At 38.6% G+C, this 22,069-nt stretch overlaps 1 protein-coding gene across 6 annotated transcripts in view; it reads right to left on the bottom strand.

Moving 5' to 3' along the window:
• Reps1 (RALBP1 associated Eps domain containing 1) overlaps positions 1 to 22,069 on the bottom strand; it is a 78,273-nt gene that overhangs the window by 21,739 nt on the left and 34,465 nt on the right. For 5 of the 6 annotated variants that reach the window (XM_021644516.2, XM_021644512.2, XM_021644515.2 and 2 more), the window contains exons 2-8: positions 12,921 to 13,044; positions 10,318 to 10,514; positions 10,052 to 10,205; positions 9,455 to 9,579; positions 8,779 to 8,941; positions 8,465 to 8,528; positions 7,256 to 7,410 (exon numbers count right to left, since the gene is read on the bottom strand). In XM_021644516.2, the coding sequence (XP_021500191.1) occupies positions 7,256 to 7,410; positions 8,465 to 8,528; positions 8,779 to 8,941; positions 9,455 to 9,579; positions 10,052 to 10,205; positions 10,318 to 10,514; positions 12,921 to 13,044 (982 nt within the window). The remainder of the gene's footprint in view (positions 1 to 7,255; positions 7,411 to 8,464; positions 8,529 to 8,778; positions 8,942 to 9,454; positions 9,580 to 10,051; positions 10,206 to 10,317; positions 10,515 to 12,920; positions 13,045 to 22,069) is intronic. The other variant, XM_021644514.2, reaches the window with a different exon arrangement.

Consider the following 22,069-nt stretch of genomic DNA (forward strand, 5'->3'; position numbering starts at 1 on the left):
AAACTGCTCCTGAGTTTTTCCATGAACACTGACATTCCTTCTTTTTTGGAATGAACTGCTGATAAAACATAACTCTTTAGATTTAATGAGGCAGATACATTTTTCAATATCAACTTTCAAGGAAAGAGTATAATCCTGAGAACTATGCATATATGCCCAAAAGCTTAAAGACTTCTTAGCATTTACCAACTTCTCTGACAAAAAGGTTATGATAGTAACAAATGGGCTTTTCTGACAGTGAATAGACGATATTTGCCCAGGGCCCTCCTTCTTGCTTACCTTCTTTAGGTGTACAGATTTTAGTAGGATTTTCCTACATTATACGTCTAATATCCACTTATAAGTGAGAATATATCATGTGTGTCTTTCTGCTTCTGAACACTAGGTGAGATGATCAATCCTCATTCAGAAAGGCAAACGGGACAAACATTAGAAGAGGCAGAAAACAGGGCACGAGCAGGAGCCTACCATAGAGGGACTCTGAAAGACTCTATCCTGCAGGGTATGAAAGCAGAGGCTGAGACTCATAGCCAAACTTTGGGCAGAGTGCAGGGAATCTTATGAAAGAAGGGAGAGATAGTTAAGACCTGGAGGGAACAGGAGCTCCACAAGGAGAGAGAGAGAGAGAGAGAGAAAAAAAATCTGGGCACAGGGATCTTTTCTGAGACTGATACTCCAACCAAGGACCATTCATGGATATAACCTAGAACCCCTGCTCAGATGTAGCCCATAGCAGCTCAGTATCCAAGTGGGTTCCCTAGCGAGGGACTGTCTCTGACATGAACTCAGTGGCTGGCTCTTTGATCACCTCCCCCTGAGGGGGGTGGCAGCCTTACCAGAACACAGAGGAAGACAATGCAGCCAGTCCTGATGAGACCTGATAGGCTAAGGTCAGATGGAAGGGGAGGAGGACCCCCCCATTAGTGGACTGGGGGAAGGGCATGGGTAGAGAAGAGGAAGGGAGAGTGGAACTGGGAGGGGACAAGGGAGGGAGCTACAGTTGGGATACAAAGTGAATAAACTATAATTAATAAAAAATAAATTTTAAAAAAGAAAGATCTGCTTAACTCAATGAATTGGACTGTTACAAATAACCACTATAGTGTGATATGAACTCATCTATACATAAGAGGTTTAGTCAAATATAAGACAAATAAATGGTCTATAATGCTATGATACAAAAAAAAAAAAAAAAAAAAAAAAAAAAAACCCTGTTAATTTCAGCTTCCATATTGCAACTAACTTTTTAGGAACTACATCTGGGTTTTAATGTGCTACCAAAGAATATCCACAATACCTAAAATGACTATAGAGTAGTTTTTCCATTTACCATGTGAGACTAGATTTTCTTTGCGTTGTTCATGAGTTGTTAAACCTTATTTGTCCTAATATGCCAGATAGTAAATTTCTCAAACTCTGTATGCCTTTATTGCAATTATTCAATTCTGCTCCTATAGTTCAGTGGCTGTCAGAGGCAATTTGTAAGAAAATGAGGCTGGCTATTTGACCCAGTTCAGGTTTACTGATGACCACTAAATTTAAATTTAAATTTAAAATTTGAAAATTCATTGCATTTTCATGTGTAATAAAATATTGCCTTTCTGGCGAAGAGGCTGGACATCAGAAGAAGGAGAAAAGAGGGAACAAGTCAGGAGCTTGACACAGAGGGTCTCTGAAAAGCTCTGCCCTGCAGACTATCAATGTAGATACTGAGATTTATGGGCAACCTTTGGGCAGAGTGCAGGGAATCTTATGAAAGTGGGAAACAGTAAGATCTGGAGAAGACAGGAACTCTATGAGGAGAGCAACAGAACCAAAAAATCTGAGCACAGGGGTCTTTCCTGAGACAGATACTCCAACCAAGGATTATGCATGGAGATAACCTAAGACCCCTGCACAGATGTAGCCCATGGCAGTTCAGTATCCAAGTGGGTTCCATTGTAATAGGAACAGGGGCTGTCTCTGACATGAACTGACTGGCCTGTTCTTTAATTACCTCCCCCTGAGGGGGAAGCAGCATTACCAGGCCACTGAAGAGGACAAGGCAGCCACTCCAGATGAGATCTGATAGACTAGTATCAGAAGGAAGGAGAGGAAGACCTCCCCTATCAGTGGACTTGGGGGGGGGCATGCATGCAGAGGGTGGAGGAAGGAGGGATTGGGACGGGATGAGGGGATACAAAGTGAGTAAAGTGTAATTAATAAAGAAAAAATAAAAAAAATTGCCTTTCTTCTGATTTTTAATGACAAAAATGCTCTAGGAGCTGCAGAGCCTTTGCTAAAAGCTCATTTTCCAGCACTGCATGAATCAACTGGGTGTGGTGGTACATGTCTATCATCTCGGTAGTCAGGAGGTGGAGGCAGGAGGGTTGTAAGTTTAAAATTAATCTTTGACTACACAGCGAGTTTGAGGCTAGCCTGGAATATATGAGACCCTGCCTTTAAAAACTAAACCAAACCAAATAAAAAATAAAAAGTACCCTAGGCTATGGATACACTCAAAGGTAGAATACTTGCTTAGCACGTGCAAAACACCAGGCTTGATTCCCAGCACTATTAAACAAACAAACAAACAAACAAACAATAAAAGCCAAACAGACACAACACCATTCTTGGTGTGTGGACTATTTATTCAGTTAGGCAGCAAACCGAATTTGGTTTGCGGGGTTTAGCTTTTTGGACTCCTAATTTACCTTAAATAATAAACCCAACAAACTGAATGAAGAAAGCAATCTGACAAGCTAGCTGATGTCTACTGCCAGTTATTACAGAGCTCTGCAAAAGGTAAAACAATGATACCTTTCTCATAAATGTCATATTTTAGAGAATATTTTCATAAAAATTTTATGCTAACATGTAAAGATGTAGTCACAAGTATTTTTAAAACATGGCTAGTGGGAAAGGAACAAAAAATAAATTATTATTAAATAAATATTATTTAGTTCACATACATAAAGGTTCTTGGAGTCCACACTTTTTGAGAATATATAAAGATTTTATGATTAGTAAGTTGCACAGTTGGTGTCCTAGAAAACATTAAATTATTGCCAATTTATTGCCCTTTGTTTTTTTCCCACTTCATTCACAGAACAAATGGCAGTAAGAAAAGAGCAAATTACTCTTGTGTCTGAGAAATTCTGTAAATAAACCACACCTCTTTCAACTCTACTCCCTGTAAATAATCACTGCAGACCATCCTTCCACCCACAAACATCAGGCTTCAAGACCCTAAACTTCTAGAGGCAGGGGTGTAATCTCACTCTTACTTGACAACCTGCCTCCCTCCTGAAGGTCTTACTTTACTCCTGACAGCATCAGAGTTGTAGCTGAAAACAGCTGAGGGCACTTCAATAATGAATTTTCAAAACAAAGACAAATGTCTAAGCATGGTCACTGCAATGCTGTTTTAAAGACAAACTGAAAATATAAAACTTTGTCAGTAAGGAGCTGGTTAAGGCACATCTCTGTATGTCATGAAGTACTAAGATATCTATCCAATATTATAAGGAAAAAACTAGAGATGGATAGTATGGCTGGATTTGTGTATAAACTGGTCTCTCAGTATGTAGAGATGATATGAAAATATATGCAAGTGATCCCCAAAATTCTACCAGAGAACTCCTACAGCTGATAAACAACTTCAGCAAAGTAGCTGGATAAAAAATTAACTAAAAAACAAAAACAAAAAGTAGCCCTCCTTTATACAAATGATAAACAGGCTGAAGAAGAAATTAGTGAAACAACTATATAATAGCCACAAAAAATATATATAAAAACTTAGTGTAACTCTAACCAAGCAAGTGAAAGACCTGTATGACAAGAACCTCAAAGTCTTTTAAGAAAGAAATAGAAGATAACAGAAAATGGAAAGATCGTCTATGCTCATGGTTCCATATAATTAACATAGAAAAAAATGGCCATCCTTACCGAAAGCAATTTAGAAATTCAATGCAATTCCCATCAAAATTCCAACACAATTCTTTTTAAAGACCTTAAAAGAACAATCTCAACTTCATATGGAAAACCAAAAAAAAAAAAAAAAAAAAAAAAACCAAGGAAGGCTAAAAACAAGTGTGTATATTAAAAGAACTTCTCAAGGTATCAGTGATCTCAAGCAACAGTAATAAAAACTACAGAGCAACAGTAATAACAACTGCATGGTATCAAATCGAAGACCCAGAAATAAGCCCACACGTAACCCCAATAGAAGTTATATACTCCTGGGCGTATACCCAACAGATGCTGCACCCTACCACAAGGACATCTGCTTAACTATGTTCATAGCAGCTTTATTTGTAACAGCCAGAAACTGGAAACAACCTAGATGTCCCTCAACTAGAGAGTGACATCTAGAAGAACAGATTTAAAAAAAATGGTACATTTACACAATGGACTATTACTCAGCTATTAAATACAATGACATCATGAAATATGCTGGCAAATGGATGGAAGTAGAAGAGATCAACCTGAGTGAAGTAACCCAGACTCTAAAAGACACACATGATATGTATTCCTTTATAAGTGCATATTAGCCATAAAGTACAGGATAACCATGCTACAATCCACAGACCCAAAGAAGCTAAGGAACAGAGAGAACCCAAGGAAGGATGCTTGAATTTCACTGAGAAGGAGAAATAAAACAGACGTCAAAAGTGGATGGATGTAGGGAACAGGGTGAGAGAAGGGCTAGAGAGGGGAACAGGAAGGATCAGGTGTAGGGAGGATGGTACTCGTGCCTGAGAGAACTGGAATCTGTGTGTGTGTGTGTGTGTGTGTGTGTGTGTATGCATGTGCATAAGAGAACTGAAATCTGTGTGTGTGTGTGTGTGTGTGTGTGTGTGTGCATGTGCGTGCGAGGGTATCTCTGGGATAAGCTAGAAATCTAGGACAATGAAAAATCCCAGGAATTGATGCAGGTGACCCTAGCTAAGACTCTTAGCAACAGAGGATATGGAACATGAAAACGTCACCTCCTATAACCAGGAAAGACATTCCAAAGGAAAGATGGGGTTACCAACCTAGCCACAAAACCTTCAACCCACAGTTTTTCGTGCCTTTAAGAGGTACAGAGATAAAGAAGGAGCCAACCAACTGATGGCCCAACTCGAGTCCCATGTCATGAGCGAGAGCCTACCTCTGACACTATTCATAATATTCAGTTATATTTGCAGGCAAGAGAGCAGCATAACTGTCATCTGAGTGGCTTTACCTGGCAGCTGATAGGAACAGATGCAGAGACCCACAGCTAAACATTAAGAGGAACTTGGGGAATCTTGTGGGAGAGGGGAAGGAAGGGTTAAAGGAGTCCAAGAGGTCAAGGACACCATAAGCAAACCTGCAGAATCAACTACTCGGTCACGGGGGCCCACAGAGACTGAACCTCCAAGCAGAGAGCATGAATGCACATATGTAGCACATGTACAGCATGGTCCTCCTGTGGGACCTCTAACACAGGAGCAGGAGCTGTCACCTGCCTTTGGGTCCCTTTCCCCTAACAGGACAGCCTTGTCTAGCCTCAACAAAAGAAGATGAGCCCAGTCCTACTACAACTTGATATGCCAAGGCGGGTTGCCATCCATGGGAGGTCTCCCCTTCTCTGAGGAGAAAGGAAGGAGACAGAGGGGGAGGGGAGGTAATAGGAAGGGACTGGGAGGAGAGGAGGGAGGGGAAGCTCCACTAGGGATTTAAAGTGAATAAATTAATTATTAAGAAAAAAGATGTCTGGCAGTATAATAATACAAAACTGTGTTTGTCTGAACCCAGGAAAGCAACTACAAGAATCCACCTCTCTCTGAGATGACTGTTTCAAGACATTATAAAACTCTTCACTATGCAAAAGAAAAAGTCTACACATAACTCAAAAGCAATCTGAAATCCTTACTCTGCTTTAAGAAGTACACACAAAACAAAGCCTGACTGATCCATGAATTAAGTGCTTAGTAAATAGCACACAGCCTTATTAGCATTATCATTGCTGTTACTGATAAAATATTATTATCTGTTATTAGATCTAAAAGCAATAGACATAAATTAAAGGAAAGTAAACTTTGAATTAAAAACAAACAAGTAAACAAACAAAAAGGAAAAATAGCTACAGCATTCTTCACATAAAAAAAAAATTCTAAAATTCCTATGGAATCAGCAAAGACTGAGTTGGAATTTGCCCAAGGAAACAGTTGTCTGGAGGAAAGTGACTGTTTTGTGTGTGACTGCTTCTGGGTAACTTCCCACTCCCTAGGTAATGATGAGAAAGGCAGACCATGTATGATCTTAGGTTAACAAATGTGATCTTATAGATAAATGGCTAATTAAGAGCTGAATTCAGCCTTCACTTTCCCCTTTAAAGTATGACCTTTCATTACCATTCCTGAAAGAACACTTGGACAAGAGCACTGAACAGAATGAATAGCTTTACAATCAGGTTCATTGGGAATATAACAGCCCATTACCTGTTATTCACTTTAAAATTAAGAACATAGGCACGTTCAACAGTTACAGTCTCTCTTTTTAAAGAAAGCTACCAGTAAATAGGCATCTACACTGTTATTCATTATATGATCATATTATTACACATAATAGTATTCTCTAAGACCAAATTCAAAATTCAATATTAAATAGAAAATGCTTATAATGGACATCATTACCTGCTTTAGACAGTACACCATATAGTTAGAAGCAGTAGAATAACAAGCAACAATGAAATCTCTCCAAGCCTGACTGCAGGCCCCATGGGTAAAAAGGGAAGCTCTTCTGTTTTCTTTTTTCCTTTTACCTTGAGACAGGGTCTAACACTGTAGCCTAGGCTAGGAACTTGCAGCAATCTTCCTCTCAGCCTCCTAGGAGCTGGGATTCCAAGTGGGACACACCATGCCCAGCCCTCTGTACTCTTTTAAAGTTGAATATCTAATAATCCAAATTCAGTCTATCTATCATAGCCTGACAGGAAATCTGTGCTTGCTTGCTTGCTTATTTATTTATTTATTTGAAACAGGGGCTCACTATGAAGCCCTGACCAGTCTGGAAAGCATACATAGAACAGTTTGGCCTCAAACTCAGAGATCTGCCTGCCTTTACCTACCAAGGCTATGATAGGAGGATTAAAAGTATGCACTACTTTGCTTGGCCACATCTGCGCTCTTGACAAAAAGGTTTAAGCTACTAAACTTCATTTTATCATTCATCTTGAATCTTTTACAAAATGAAATACTATGTTCATCAAAGCATACAACCAGCTCTCAATGGCTACCAGTCTCACCTGCTGAATCTTCCAAATCAATCAGCTTGGGCATGAGGCTTTCAGGGAGCTTTTCTGGTAAGTCATAGCCATTTTTTCTAGCAACCACCAGATGAAAAGCAGCACAAAACTCATCCAGGGTCAATGCGCCATCCTTGTCAAAGTCTGAGAGTTCCCTGGAAGACAAACTCATTATCACCACATTGCTTTGGAGCCCCTCATGTATCAAAAAAGAAGACAAAATATTTCTCTCACAAGTAAGTTTAAAATATAATTTTTTAAAATCCCATATGTGCAAAGAGGTCTAACAAAGCAAATATATCAAAATTGTAACAAAGAATCAACGCGACAGATATCTGAGTGCTTATGGTATGATCCTTTCAACATTCCTACATGCCTGACATTCTCAAAGTAAGACAGGAAAAACATCCTCCAAAGTTAAAGTCATCAAAATATTACCTTCAATTCCCATGTATTTTATTAAGAGTTTAGTTCAAATAGCATATGTAAAATAAACATGGAAATTATTTAAAATTATGTTATTATCAAAGTTCAAAAGTTTTACACTTTAAGAAAATTGACTGGCTAAAGTTTAGGAGAATACAGCCTTTGCCCTGTGGCCAAAACCATGTATATGTGTTTTACTTTTTGAGACAAAGTTTCACTATCCAGCCCTGGCTGACATTAAACTCACAATACTCCCATCTCTGTCTCCTGAAAGCTGAGATTACAAAGCCTGGCCTTAAAGAAGAATAATGATACAAAGTAGAAATAATGTTTATGTGATAACTCCATTTTTAAAAGTTATTTGTGGTTATAATTTGTGTTCCAAAGACTAATTCCCATTATGTGGCAGCTATCCCAAGAGTCTTAGTCTATGTTCACCATGAGAGCTAAGCATTGTTCTTACTCTTTTACCTAGACATTAACTTGATGAAAACCAGGAGAAACTGACACAGGCAAAGCAGCAGCTTTCCCCATGCAGTACACTAGCAACAGAAGAAAGACAACAGACCTTCAGTTTTAGTTCACAGGAATTTCTCTAACTAGTCCATTTATTTCATTCCCAGAAAGAGATGCTCACTGTCCTCAGCTACACTGGGTTCTCTAACAGCACCTTTTAAAGAGGTCAAGTCTAGTCCTAGCTTTAAAGTTCTGAAAGTTTAAAAATGTGCTAGAAATTCTTTTGAAACAACCCACATGAACCAACTAGTGATATACCACACTTACCAAATATGAGAAAGTTCAAGAATAGGAAGTTTTGATTTTGTAAAAAACTCTTTAGCTGCAGATCCTGAAATATTAAGACAGTTCTGTTTAATGTTATTCTGAACACATAGATCCAAGAACAGTCTTAGGCTGGGAAAAGGTAACATTATAATGTAAAATATGTCATGTTTTATTTCCCAGTGACTATAAAATCCTGTTAGATACATACTGTGAGCAATAATTAAAATCTAAAATCGACCAAACATATCTGTGAGATAATGAAATTGAGACTTGTCTGAGCCCATCTAGAAGAACTTCTGTTTTCAACGACTCACCTGGAATAAATCCGTTTAGATCAGGTTGAATGGTTTTAAACTGATTTACATAATACTGTCTTTGTTCATCTGTTATTTTCCAGGGATCATCATAACTACTGGATTGCCTACGAATTTCATTGGCAGTTGTAGCTGAGGCTACAGTCCGTACTGTTGTCTGGTCCTGCAATGAAACATTTTTTTTTCCTCAGTATAGTTTCTATCTATATGCTTATATGGACTATGATTGCTAGGTTACTTTTCCATGAAAATTTACTTTTTTTGAGGATATTTAAAAGGTAAGAAGTTATCAACAAACAACATATTGTTATGATCAGGTTATTGGATATGTTTTTGCACAGTGAGTATATCAACATGTAGAATGATAGCATTTATGTAAGCAACAGAAAAGTTATAAAAAATGTGCTAAGAAAGCCAAGCGAATATATTTCCAGAGGTAGAAATCTTTTAAAACTTTCCTACGGAATTAGAAACAGAAAGAAAATCGTCTAAGACTTAGTGAGACGTCCCATGGGTGACAGACTTAAAGAGACACCACAAGGCAGAGTTCTCAATTTGTTTATAGTAAAAGTGAACTGGCATTTGCAAAATCTGAAACAGCAAAATATAAAAACAATGATAGCAGTGATATTTAGAATGAAGCAAATAAAAATGCAATTCCAATAAAATGTCACACCTGGACAGAAGCAGGATGCATGGTTAAAAGAGTACTGGTTGGTGGAGTATCTGCAAAACTGACCCAGTTTTCTTGAGGTGGAGGCGGGGAGTGGCCAGACCACACAGCATCGCCAGCAGAAGAGCCTAAAAGGAGAATGGATGACCACACTGACTCATGTTTGAAAAGATAAGAAGTTAACAGGTTTGACTTACGGTTTCAATAAACTATCATGTATACATTGAGATAGTTTTCTTTTGATCTCTTATTTTAAAGAAAGGGAGACCTTTTTTGCTTGATTAAAAAGATTGAATTTCAAGCTTTTTGTGTTATGCTTTCCTGTGAGTACTAGAAGCTCTACATATACAGTATCGTAGGAAATAATTATTCATCTTACCATCAGAGTATCTGGCATCCATAAAGTTTTTGCCTAAGTATCACAGATATAACTGCTACTATCCAAAGCTATGTGTCTACCTACAAATTTCATACTTGAATCTGTTTCCATTTAACTTAATTCATAAGAAACAATGACTTGGGAATAATTCTTAGGGAAATATGATTTTCCTTTAATTTTCAAAGTTAAAAACACGGTATTTCTAAAGAATCTCTATATACCTGATTGTGCATCACCAAAAGGAGACCAGAATGGCCCTGGTCCTGCAAGAGGTCTCTCACTGTTTCCCCCGCTGGGATGGCGGTTGTGCTTCCTCCATGTGTGTGGAGAAGTTGGTGGGGACTGCTGAGGTGAAACTACTGGAGATGCAGGGTCCTAGGGAGAAAATGCTCTTTAAAGAATTTCATTTTAATTATCAAATACCAACAAGTATTTGCAAGTAAACTTCTCTCAGGACATTGGCTGACATTTTCATGCATATAACTACCTGCTGATCTGCAGATGGACGAGGCTGAACCGCATCATGGCTTCCAGGTCCCTTCTTAACTTGGCCCCTGCCAGGAGGAGGGGGGATCACACCAGAATAAGAGCCCTGGTTTTCAGAATCTGAGGAATACGAGGCTGCATGGCGAGACTCTTGTTCATTCTTTGACGCGACAAATCGTGGAAGAGGAAGATCCTTTACTGTTAACCACAAAAATGATTACATGTTCAGTATTTCTTACCTGAAATATTGGGGAACAAGTGTGTTTCAAATTTCAGAAAGTTACAAAAAAAATCTGGAATATTTGCATGGATTTTACAGGCTGGCATCTCTTAAATGTATACTGTGTGTGCGTATGTGTGTGCATGCATTATGTGTAATAATTGCATCAATCCTGCGAAGTTCCTACTTACAAACAACCTGAGGTTCTGAGACTGCTGAACTGAGGCCTCTTCTACTTGTACTAGGTGTTTTAAGGAAGATGTTATAGCCTAGATTGAAGTGTAAGACCAGCTTAATTGAGAGGAAAACTCCCTGTGTGCTCACCACCATGCCCAGTACATGGCACTCTATCTACCCATTTCAATCTGGCTTATTTCTCTTTTACTGCCAATATTCTCCATAAATTTTGAATAGAGGATAAAAACTTACAGTGTGTCTGAAAGCTCACCATAACTCATACTTTAGAACAATACAACTACATTTTCAACATAAATTGTACTTTGGCCAACATAATTACCTTCATCTCATCTCATTTTTCATTTTATTTTATTTTTACTGAGAAACGGTCTCACTATATAGTCCTGGATAGCCGAGACCTTGCTATGTAGACCAGGCAAGCCTTGAACTCATAGAAATCTGCCTGCCTCTTCCTCCCAAGTGCTAGGATTAAAGATGTGTGACCCTCAAGCTTGACATGGCTCTTTACTTCTCTATAGAACTCCACCTGAAGGAATAAGACTGCTAAGCATATCTAGTGTGTATGTGAAGAATCCAAAGAATTCTCTGAGAATTTAAGTTTTCAATACAAGCAAAGTAACAGGTGGTAAGCCAGAGGACCATAGTGAAAACTTCCCAGATGACAGGAAGCTAAGCTACTAATAGATCTGTTTCATCAGGCCTTTTGGTAAAGCACCTAAAATCTCAGCATACAGAACCAGGTCCTGAGTTTGAGGCCAGCCCAGGCTACACATCAAGACTGACTAAAGTATCTGAACAGAACAGAAATTCATACTTTCTCTTTTCCCCTTTCTCCATGGAAAATATAAAACATACTTAGGCATCTCTTTTTATAGAATGTTTATTTTCTTTTACATCAACAAGCCTCTAATAACAGAAAAAAAATTATCTGAGACAAACATTATAAGGTGGGCAAATGAGAGTTTGAGTCTGCTAATACCTCTTTAATATTATCTCTATTAACCAGAAATGGCTTGGTTTTGCTCTTTTTTAACATTTACTTGTTTATTTTCTTTCTCCTCCCTCTTTCCCTCCCTCCCTGTAAGTGTGTGTGTATCTATATTCACATGAGCACCAAAGTCAAAGGACACTTTGTGGAAGTCTGTTCGTTCCTTCTACCATGTGGTCCCAGTGGCTTAAAACCTTTAGTGGCTAATAAGTCATCTTGCCAACTCTCTAACCAGAGTCTTATTAATACTTTCTAAATTAAAATCGAAATTTTCTAAACAAAACACAGCAATATAAATTAAAAAAAAAAAAGAGAGAGAGAAGCTGGGTGGCTTAGTCCTATAATTTCAGCTACTTGTGACGTTGAGGCAAGAAAGCAGCAAACTCAAGGCCAGCCTAAGCTACAAAATGAGTTCGAGGCCACCCTGGGCAACTTAGTAAGACATTGTCTCAAAACAAAATGAGAACTAGGCTCATAGCTCACAGAGAAAACACTTGACTAGCATAGGTAAGACCTTAGATTTACTATTACCAACCACATACACATATGGACACACATACGTGCGCGCGCACACACACACACACACACACACAAAAGTAGAAAAAATAAAATAAGCTATATAATGGAGGTTAATATTTATCATTTACCTTTATTAAAGTATTTACCTAAATTTTTTCTAGGCCAAGTCTTAGTGAACTCTGACAGACACTCATTTTAACATTGTTATCAAATATGTATCTTGGAGGAAGCTGGAAGGCAGAGAAGGCTGGAAGATAGCTTGGCAGTTAAGAACACTTGCTACTCTAGCAGAGGACTGTGATTCAATTCCCAGCACCTACACGGTGGCTCACAACTATTCTCAACTCCAGTTCCAGGGGACCCAACACCATTTCAGACCTGCACAGGCGCCAGTCACACACATGATGCATGGACTTACATGCAGGCCAAACGTTCATACACAAATAAAAGTAAAATTTAAATTTAAAAAGCATGGCACACATTGGCAGGTTTAGCATACTCTTCAGCATAACAGATTGGAATGTTTTTCTAATATTTTCACACATTAATAATAAGTCACAACACTTTGAAGTCACAAAGGCCGTTATAATATCAGAAATACTCCTAAGTACATTGACTTTGGCTTCATTTTTAATTAAGAGAATACTATCATTCGGTTACTCCTGTACTGCATATTTACCTGTGTTTATACTTTCCACTCTTAATGGGAAACCAGACTGGGCAACAGCTACAAGCTTCAAAGCAATGTAGAACTGACTTCTTCCAAAATAACCAAGCCTTGTTGCACCACAAAGCTCCATGATCTACAAGAGAATATAGTTTTAACATTAAGATTTGTGGCAAAAAAAATATATATATATATTTTTTTCAACAGTAAGTAATTATCCTGTTTGTTTCTAATAATATGAAATCTTTCTCTACCATCTCAAGTAACAACCAATTCCTTCAAGTTTCACATGATATTCAAAAACGATAGGTACCAATTTTATAACAATGAGGTCAAAAGCTGTGCATAATTTTATTACAATTATTGTTTTTCCCAAGCTGGGTATAGGTGGTACAAGCCTGTATTTCCAGCACCTGGAAAGTAGGGGCAGAGGAATAACGAGCTACTTTGCTGTATAGAGTTTCAGGTCAACCTTAGGCTATGTGAGTTCCAATCTCAAAGTATCAAAGGAAAACAGTAACTGTTGATCCTTAAGAGTTGTGTTTAAAGAAACAGCATGCCATCTACACCTTTATCATAAGTAATACACAATAGACTGGTATGTGGCCACTAAAGGTTGTAATCATAAAGGACATAACACGAGAGGCAATGCTAAAGGTACAGTGTGTAGAGGGGAGTCATACTACATGAAATGAATTTGAAAACTACCCAAATCCTAACAAGTAGCCTGTTAGCTAAGATTAAAAGTTATTTTTCCTTCTTCTGATTTTAAGTTGTATTTAATATGATCATACTACTTTTTCTTAAAAAGAGGAAATTGATCAAGAATCCGCATTGATTGCAGTAGTCATTCAACTACTGTCTCCAGACTAGCAACTACAGGTAAAGAGAATTTCAGATTCTGAGCTAAAATCATATCTCAAGAAGATGAGATAGGGTCTGACCGACAGACAAGATGAACTCATCTTGAAATGAGCACCATGTATCTATTCACATTTTCACTACTAGTACAAATTCCTATACGTTTAATTTGTTCAAATCATTTTCTATACTTGAAACATTCAAATGAAGAAAAGGTATAGTTAAGATGTGGTATTACGGCTGAAGAAAGTATTTACGGGACTGCAAGAAGAGGAGGAAGAGGAGGAGGAAGAAGAACTACTATTTATGGTTATGTAGTATCACAGCAGTAACTGTTTATATGAGATAAAAGGAACAAAGAGCTAATGTTTGTTGAGTCATTAAAACCGGAAGCATGTGCTGCTGAGGAAAAGTAAATGAGCAAAGGACATTTAGACTGGCAGGTAAAACCACTATAAAACTATGAGGAAAAATGCAAAATTAACAAAGGAAAGCCACATTTTTAGTGTGATTACTGTACTAATTAACTCCCCTCCCCTTTATGACCTAATGCCTCTTTGGGAATCATTACAATCTTAGAGACTTTCATTTATAAAACAAATCATCTAAAATACTCTAGTTAATGTCAGATAAGAGAAAGATCTAAAAAAGATCAGCCTTTTACTAACTTTCAGGGGAAGACGCTAAGGGCTGTTAGAAATCAGAATAGAGTTCAATAAAGCCAGGATCTTAAGGAAGGGGGATAGCAGAACATAGACAAATGGAACAAGAAAGGAGGAGAAATGGGGAGGAAGGCCTATGTAAGGAGAAGGATGAGGAGGAGGGCAGAAAAGGGCAGAGAAGGAAGGATAACTAATGTTAAGAATATCTGAAGAAGTGCTATGAAAGCCTACTACTTAATCAACTTCATACACACACACACACACACACACACACACACACACACACACTTTTCTCCATATAAAAGAGTTTAATTGAAGTAACCCTACAAAGGGGATTACACTCATTCTAGAAGCCAAAGGTTGGCAAATAAAAGGCTCAGTACCATGTGTTGTTTCCCTCTCTTGAAGCTGGTGCTAAGAGCTGTCCCAGAAGCCATCCTTTGACTCCTCCCCACTAAAACAAAACAAAACAAAAACAGCAATACAGGCTATTCTCCTGGTGGTCCCAGAACTTGATGATAAGCCCTACTGCTGAAGGCTCCACACACACACCGGTCACAGTACACAGAGATTAAGCCATTACGGGTACTACTATGAAGCTTCCTTCTTGTTGGCTAACTCTTATGATTCTGGAAAGCACTGTGCAGGATGGCAGGGGTTGGGGGCAGTTAAATCATCAACAGTCCTACCCAGGTGTGAATCCTGTGAGTTACAGTAATGACCAGAGTGGCAAGAGATGGCCATAGGTGCAACAGTATCGTGAACATTATGTATTATGAGGGTAACCAACTGCTTTTTTATTGCATTTAAGGGCCCCTCAACAAGAGAAAACCTATACCGAATACTGTAAATCTGGGCAAGAACCCAGGCTCACAGGACCTAGAGATGAATCAATTATTACTTTGCTAAATGTTTATAGATAAAAATGCTCTCTTAATAACTACCTTTTCACCTGTAGATTACTGCAGCTCTCAGACCTCAGGGTTTCTTTGTGCAATGACACAAGTCGTCAAAGCACAGACAGTGAGGTGCTCAGACACAAACAGAACATTTCTATTACAGCACCTCCCCAAGGCTCAGGCACCACAACAGAAGAGCTGCAGAAAGAGCCAGAGGTCAGAGAAGATTGGGGCTAAACAGTCTACTAGACATGCCAGGACCACTTCCCTCATGAAATCACAGCAGCTGTGGCTGACTGAACACCATCAATCCAGTCAACAGCCTATAACATGGAGTAAGAAGGGCTCCATGAGCCTCACTCTGACTGAGGAACTACGTCTGAATGAGGGAGAGTCAGTTTTAGGGTTCTTATTAAGTTGACCATGCAGCACTGGACCCCACACTCAGAAGCAAATGGAAGCAAAAACTGTATTTGATGGCTTATTAATTTGTGGGGAGAGAAGGTGATTTTGGATTTGGAAGATGTTAAAGGAAAAACTGGGAGTGAAAGATCAAAATACACTGTATGACATTCTCAATAATAATATTTATTTTTGTCTTCTTCCACTTCCGATGTCTATCGCATTTGCCCTTCTGAATAATGATTAATTAAGCATCTTCCCTACAGTCTACCTTGTGGTTTAGTTTCTTTAGCACTATAGATTTTAGTATGTTTATCCTATTTTATATGGCTAATATCCACTTATAAGTGAGTATATGCCATGTGTGTCTTTCTGCTTCTGGGTTCCCTCATTCAGGATGATCTTTTCTAGCTTCATCCATTTGCCTGTAAATTTCACAATTTCCTTGTTTTTAGTAGCTGAGTAGTATTCCATTGCGTAAATGTACCAAGATTTCTGTATTCATTAGTTGGCTGAGGGACATTTAGGTTGTTTCCAGATTCTGGCTCTTATGATTAAGGCTGCTACGAACATAGTTGAGCAAATGTCCTTGTTGTATGGTTGAGCATCTTTCAGATATATGCCTAGGGGAAGACAGGAAACAGGACAAAACCCTACCACAGAGGGCCTCTGAAAGACTACCCAGCAGGGTATTGAAGCAGATGCTGAGACTCAAAGCCAAACTTTGGGCAGAGTGCAGGGAATCTTATGGAAGAAGGGGGAGACAGAAAGACCTGGAGGGGACAGGTCTTTCCTCTTTTCCTCTCTCCACAGGGAGACCAACAGAGCCAAAAAAAAATCTGGGCCCAGGGGGAGCTACAGAGACTGATGCCCCAAGCAAGGACCATGCATGGAGAAGACCCTAGAGCCCCTGCTCAGATGTAGCAAAAGGCAGCTCAATCTCCAAGTAGGTTCCCTAGTAAGGGGAGAAGGCGCTGTCTCTGACATGAACTCGGTTGCCTGCTCTTTGATCACCTCCCCCAAAAGGGTGTAGCTTTGCCAGGGCACAGATGAAGAAGATGCAGCCAGTCCTGATGATACCCGATAGGCTAGGTTCAGATAGAAGGAAGGAGGACCTCCCCTATCAGTGGACTTGTGTAGGGGCATACGGGGAGAAGAGGGAGAGACAGTGGGACCGGGAGGAAAAGAGAGAGGGGAGTACAGCCAGGATACAAAGTGACTACATTATAATTAATAAATAATAAATAAATGAAAATTAAAAAATATTTTTAAAAAGCCCAGACAGTGCTCTCTTAATTTCTATGTATCAAAGTTTACAGCTGTAAGCTACTTCCTAACATCCTTTCCTGATTTCCAATGGTCTTCACTATTATTTCAATAAATGTTATTATATTACAGTTATTGACCTCCAAACTGTTGTGGAATTAATCCTTCTAGTGATATTTTACTTAGCACCAATCATGTCTCATTAAAACTGCTGATATCCCAACAAGAACAGAAAGGAAGGCTAATTAAAGAGGGGAGATGAGGGAAAGAAGAGTTGGAATACCAGTGGATGAAGCTGAAGACTGAGGAAGGAGTCACTATATATCACATGTGCAGTTTCCCGGTTAGTTTTCCAGAAAACTTCTCCTGGTCATAGAGTGTTATCATTTCTTTTTATAATTTATCATTTCTTCTTTTTTCTAGCTTTTGGGATGCCATACTGAAAATATAGATCTGACTAAAGTAGAATTTGTTTTTGAAATAAAAAGCAAGTCACTCAGTTCTCCTAAAAAAAAAAAAAAAAACAAAAACCCACCATTTATTGAAAACTCTTTTCTGTAGTAACTTGAAAAGCCAAGTTGCATGTATTCTAGACTCCTTATACGTCTGGCTAACATCATATTATTCTAATTATTTTAGCTTGATAAGACTTAAATATATAATAGGATTAGGCAAATCCTCTGTTTTTTTGTCCCCTCCTGGGCTATTGTCATTTACTTTCCTAAATAATCAATCTTTAGAGTAATTTTCAGAATCACTTGAGACTTTATTCAGGAAGGCAACTTACTTATACACTTGTTTCCAACATGAACACAACCATTATTGCTGCTTGACTTTCAGGAGGTTCTGGCCAACCTCCTGCCACAGCAGTTTATGCTACTGAACTAGTTCCACTCTTAGGAGTTTTTGTTTTGGGGGAGTCATATTTTTAAAACTATGAACAATAATTTTACCATATGTATTTGGAGAAGAGAACTGTAAGACCGTGTTTCTTCTCTATTGTAAATTATCAAATGTTCTAAAGTGGAACTATACTTTGATTCCTGGAAGGAACTCCTTTTACTCGTGGTATATTACCTTTTCAAATAATACTTATAAACTTGTAATGACAGTCGTAAACTTCAAAACCATGCAGTATCTGATTTTTCAACTGTTATGCTCTACCTTTACAAACGGAGATAGCAAGGCTTAGTTACTCTTTCTCTGCCCTCTGTAGTACCCTCTGATTAGAACGAGTTAGAGTTCACCCATGACTGCACGCTGAACTCAAATGTGCCTCAGCTTCTTCTGTGCTTATTTTAAATAAGTGGGGTTTTTATTTTTAAGCTACTTGACGATTTTCTACAGAATCATTCATGACTTCCAATTTTTGCTGTTTAGTAATCCAGCATCATTCAAGGTAGTCACATTCTTATAATTTCTTCTCTAGACTACCTGTATCCAAATTTGTGGGCAGTTTACTCTTCCTCCAGTGTCTGGTTACCTGACCACAAGAAACACTTGAAACTCCTCTTAGGATAGATATTCTCAGGTCCACTCCTTAGATACCAAACTTCCCTGGGAAAGCCACGGGCAGGCACCGGTTGTTGGTACACCACTGATAGCTAAGCCTTTCAGCTTTATTTTTTTAACACTGTAAAATTCACATGATAACAGGAAAATAAATCCAAGTTAAGAAATTCAAAGTTTCTACAATCCCCACCATAACTAACCATTCCTGTCATACAGTCTTCCATTTTTTCTATGTGTATAAATGCACATAAAAGTCATGTTTTACAAACATACTGCCCCAGTGTGTGGCTTCACACACAGCTGTAGCACATTTGCACCCATTTTATACATACACAAATACATGTAATTTAAAGTTAAATACATGCACACATAACAGCTGGATATTAGTGCTGGATTGTTTGGTTGACTATAATGTCCTTCTAAGAAGCACATAATACCAGTTGCATGGTCTGAGAGAAGGAGGGCAAGTCAATGCTACCTTCAGAAAAGGGTAAAGACAGGCCAGCATAGCCAGTAAAGGCAAGTCTTGCTAAACATGATAATCTGTGTTTGATGCTAAGGCCTCCCTCAAATTATCCTCTGATCTCTACATGCTGTGGCTTGTGTGTATGCATAAATGCACACCAAATATTTAAGTGTGAAAAAAATAAAGAATCACCCCAATATACAGTCTGTATTGACTTCTCTTATAAATGCTCTACTCAGAGTGTCACTAGTGTTGGGAGTGAGGAAAGGAAAATAAAGTAGACTGCAGCTCACTTGAAGATCTGCAAGATGCGTGGAGGTAAATGGTACTTGTTCACTCACACAGTACTCCAAGTTATGTGACATGATTGTGTGTCAGTATATGCAAATGTAAACTAAGGAAAACAACACACTAACTCATTTGGTTGCCAAGGACAATAAATGAGACTGTACTCAATAGTATTCTCCACACAAAAATCATCACTTCTCATTTAACAGCCTGGCAGAGTGGACTTTAACGAGTTGGTACTTCAGAGACTCATTCTTGAAACTACATTTTCCCAAGAACTCAGGGGTTTACTCTCTAACAAACATGTAGTTTATTATAATTATGCATATGTGTATTCAGGGACTGAACTCAGGGCTTTGTGCAGGCTAAGCACAATCACCACCCTATATCCCCAGCTGGATTTTACTATAATTTTTGATGTGAATCTTTTTTTTAAATATACTTCCATTATCTCCTAAGTATTGTGAACTTGTGGCCTAAGCAACACAACTGAGTCCATTGTGATATAACAACCATATATTACAGGCCTTTAAGAAAAAGCAGTATGGTTTTCTCTCACAGAATGGAATACCACTATTCAGTTTGTTTGCTTTGTTCTTTGTATAGACTGGACCTTTCTTGGTGCCAAGTCTTCCCCCACCCCCCCTTGCAGCAGTCTCTAGTTGTAATCCTGTGCCTTGTATGCCATGAGATTTAGTCTTAAATCTGCACAAAACAAGAACAGTTCTTTAAAATGATTCCCCAAATCATTCCCTAAGCAAAGCATCCAAGCAGCATTCTTATGCCTATGAATACAAATACAAGGATGGGAGTGACTAACATGCCTTGAGCACACAAATGTGCTGAACAGTCTAGAGTTGCTATCCAGTCCTTAAAAACAATAAAGTAGTGGATCTAGGGAGATGGATGAGCAGTGAAGGGTACTGGCTGCTCTTCCACTGGTCCCAGGTTTGACGCAGCACTCCCAGAACTCACAAGGTGGCTCACAACTCCCTGTAACTCCAGTTTCAGAGAATTTGATCCCCTCTTCTAGCCTTATTGCACACCAGGCATGCACATGGTACACAGATATACATACAGGCAAAACACTCAGAACATAAAGCAAATTTTAAAATACACCAGAGTGGAACTCATATGATAACTCTATGGAGAAGAAAAAGCATCAGACTAAGCAACTTGCCTAAGGCCAGAGGCCCCAACCAATGGGTCTTCTGTATGCCTTTCTTCTACCTCTCTACCTTCACATGCTTGCAAAGTCTGACAATGGGGGAGCAGTCATGCACAGGAAAGCTCTATCCTATCCTCACAATGGAAGAGTACAGGGAATGACAAGACTAGAAATGCTGGCTGCTAAGTATTTCCTATTTGATGTAAGAAAAGACCAAGAGAAAACAGATGCCCAGTTCCTGTATGGCTTATCTGTGGGCAAATCACTGAGCATCAAAACTCAAAAACCAGAATGAAGAATATGTGAAAACGCTCCACAGTAGGAGTTCACTCAGGAAACTGTTAATCTCTCTCTAAAACTCTAACTTTATTAAACAGTTTAACATGATGAAATATAAGAAAGGCGTGGATAGATAGCTCAGTTGGCAGAATGCTTGCATAGCATTCATGAAGTTATATTTAATCTCCATCATTACACAAATCCAGTGTTTTATGCAGGTCTGTAATCCCATTACTTGGAAGGCAGTGGCAGGAAGAACAGAAGTTCAAGATCATTTTTGGTTACATAAACTTGAGATCCTGCCTCAAACAAAACACCGATCTTCCCTTTCTAGCCATTATCAGGTTTAAAAATGAAGTGTGTTAGGGTGGTAGTATAATAATCTCCCGGAACTCTGTAATCCCAGAACTCTAGAGGTTTAGGTGGGAGGTTTGTGATTTCAAGGCCTACCTAGAATACAGAGCCAATGTCTAGTGGAAGCATGGTGGACTCCCTCTCTTAGAGGAGCCACTGAGAACACAAGTCTATGTGCAAGAAAGTAACAGTAGTGAAACTGGCAAAGTGAGGAAAGCAATGAACTGCTAAATCCAGGTATTCAACAGCTGCTACTCAAAAATTTTTGTTGTATAATGCCATCTCTTGTTTCTCTCTCTCTCTCTCTCTCTCTCTCTCTCTCTCTCTCTCTCTCTCTCTCTGTGTTTGTGTGTGTGTGTGTGTGTGTGTGTATCTAGGAACTGGAGAGATTGCTCAGTGGTTAAAAGTGCACACTACTTTTCCAGAGGACCTGAGCTCTCTTCTCAGCACCCAAGTCAGGTAATGCAGTACTGCCAATAACTCCAGCTCCAGGGGATCTGACAAAAATTCCTGGGCTCTACAGGTATACACACACACATACAAACCAACATAAAAATAAAGATAAATAAAATGTTTTAGGCTAAACAAATAGCTTAACCGTTAAAAGCATACATTGCCTTTGCAGAGGAGCTGAGGACCTAAGTTTAATTCTCATCACCTATGCTGGGTAGCAGCTCACAAATGCCTGTAACTCCAGCTCAAGGGATATAATTCCTCTGGCTTCTGTGGATTTCTGCACACACATGCACATACCACCCACACACACACAGACACACATGCATACACATAATTTAAAATAATAAAAATAAATCTTAAAAACTGTATATTTAGATTATTCTGTGTTTCCATTTTGGCAAAATGGAAAAAATGACAAAAATACAACAATGTATTTCATGGCCCCTAGCAAATAGGTAAGGAAAGGGTAGAAAAAGAAGGTAAAATCAAGTTTTGTGTAAGATGTATCTACAATAAGATAATCACACATGCATGTTAACTACTTATTG

The sequence above is a fragment of the Meriones unguiculatus genome, chromosome 3 (genome assembly GCF_030254825.1).
Source record: "Meriones unguiculatus strain TT.TT164.6M chromosome 3, Bangor_MerUng_6.1, whole genome shotgun sequence".
NCBI lineage: Eukaryota > Metazoa > Chordata > Mammalia > Rodentia > Muridae > Meriones > Meriones unguiculatus.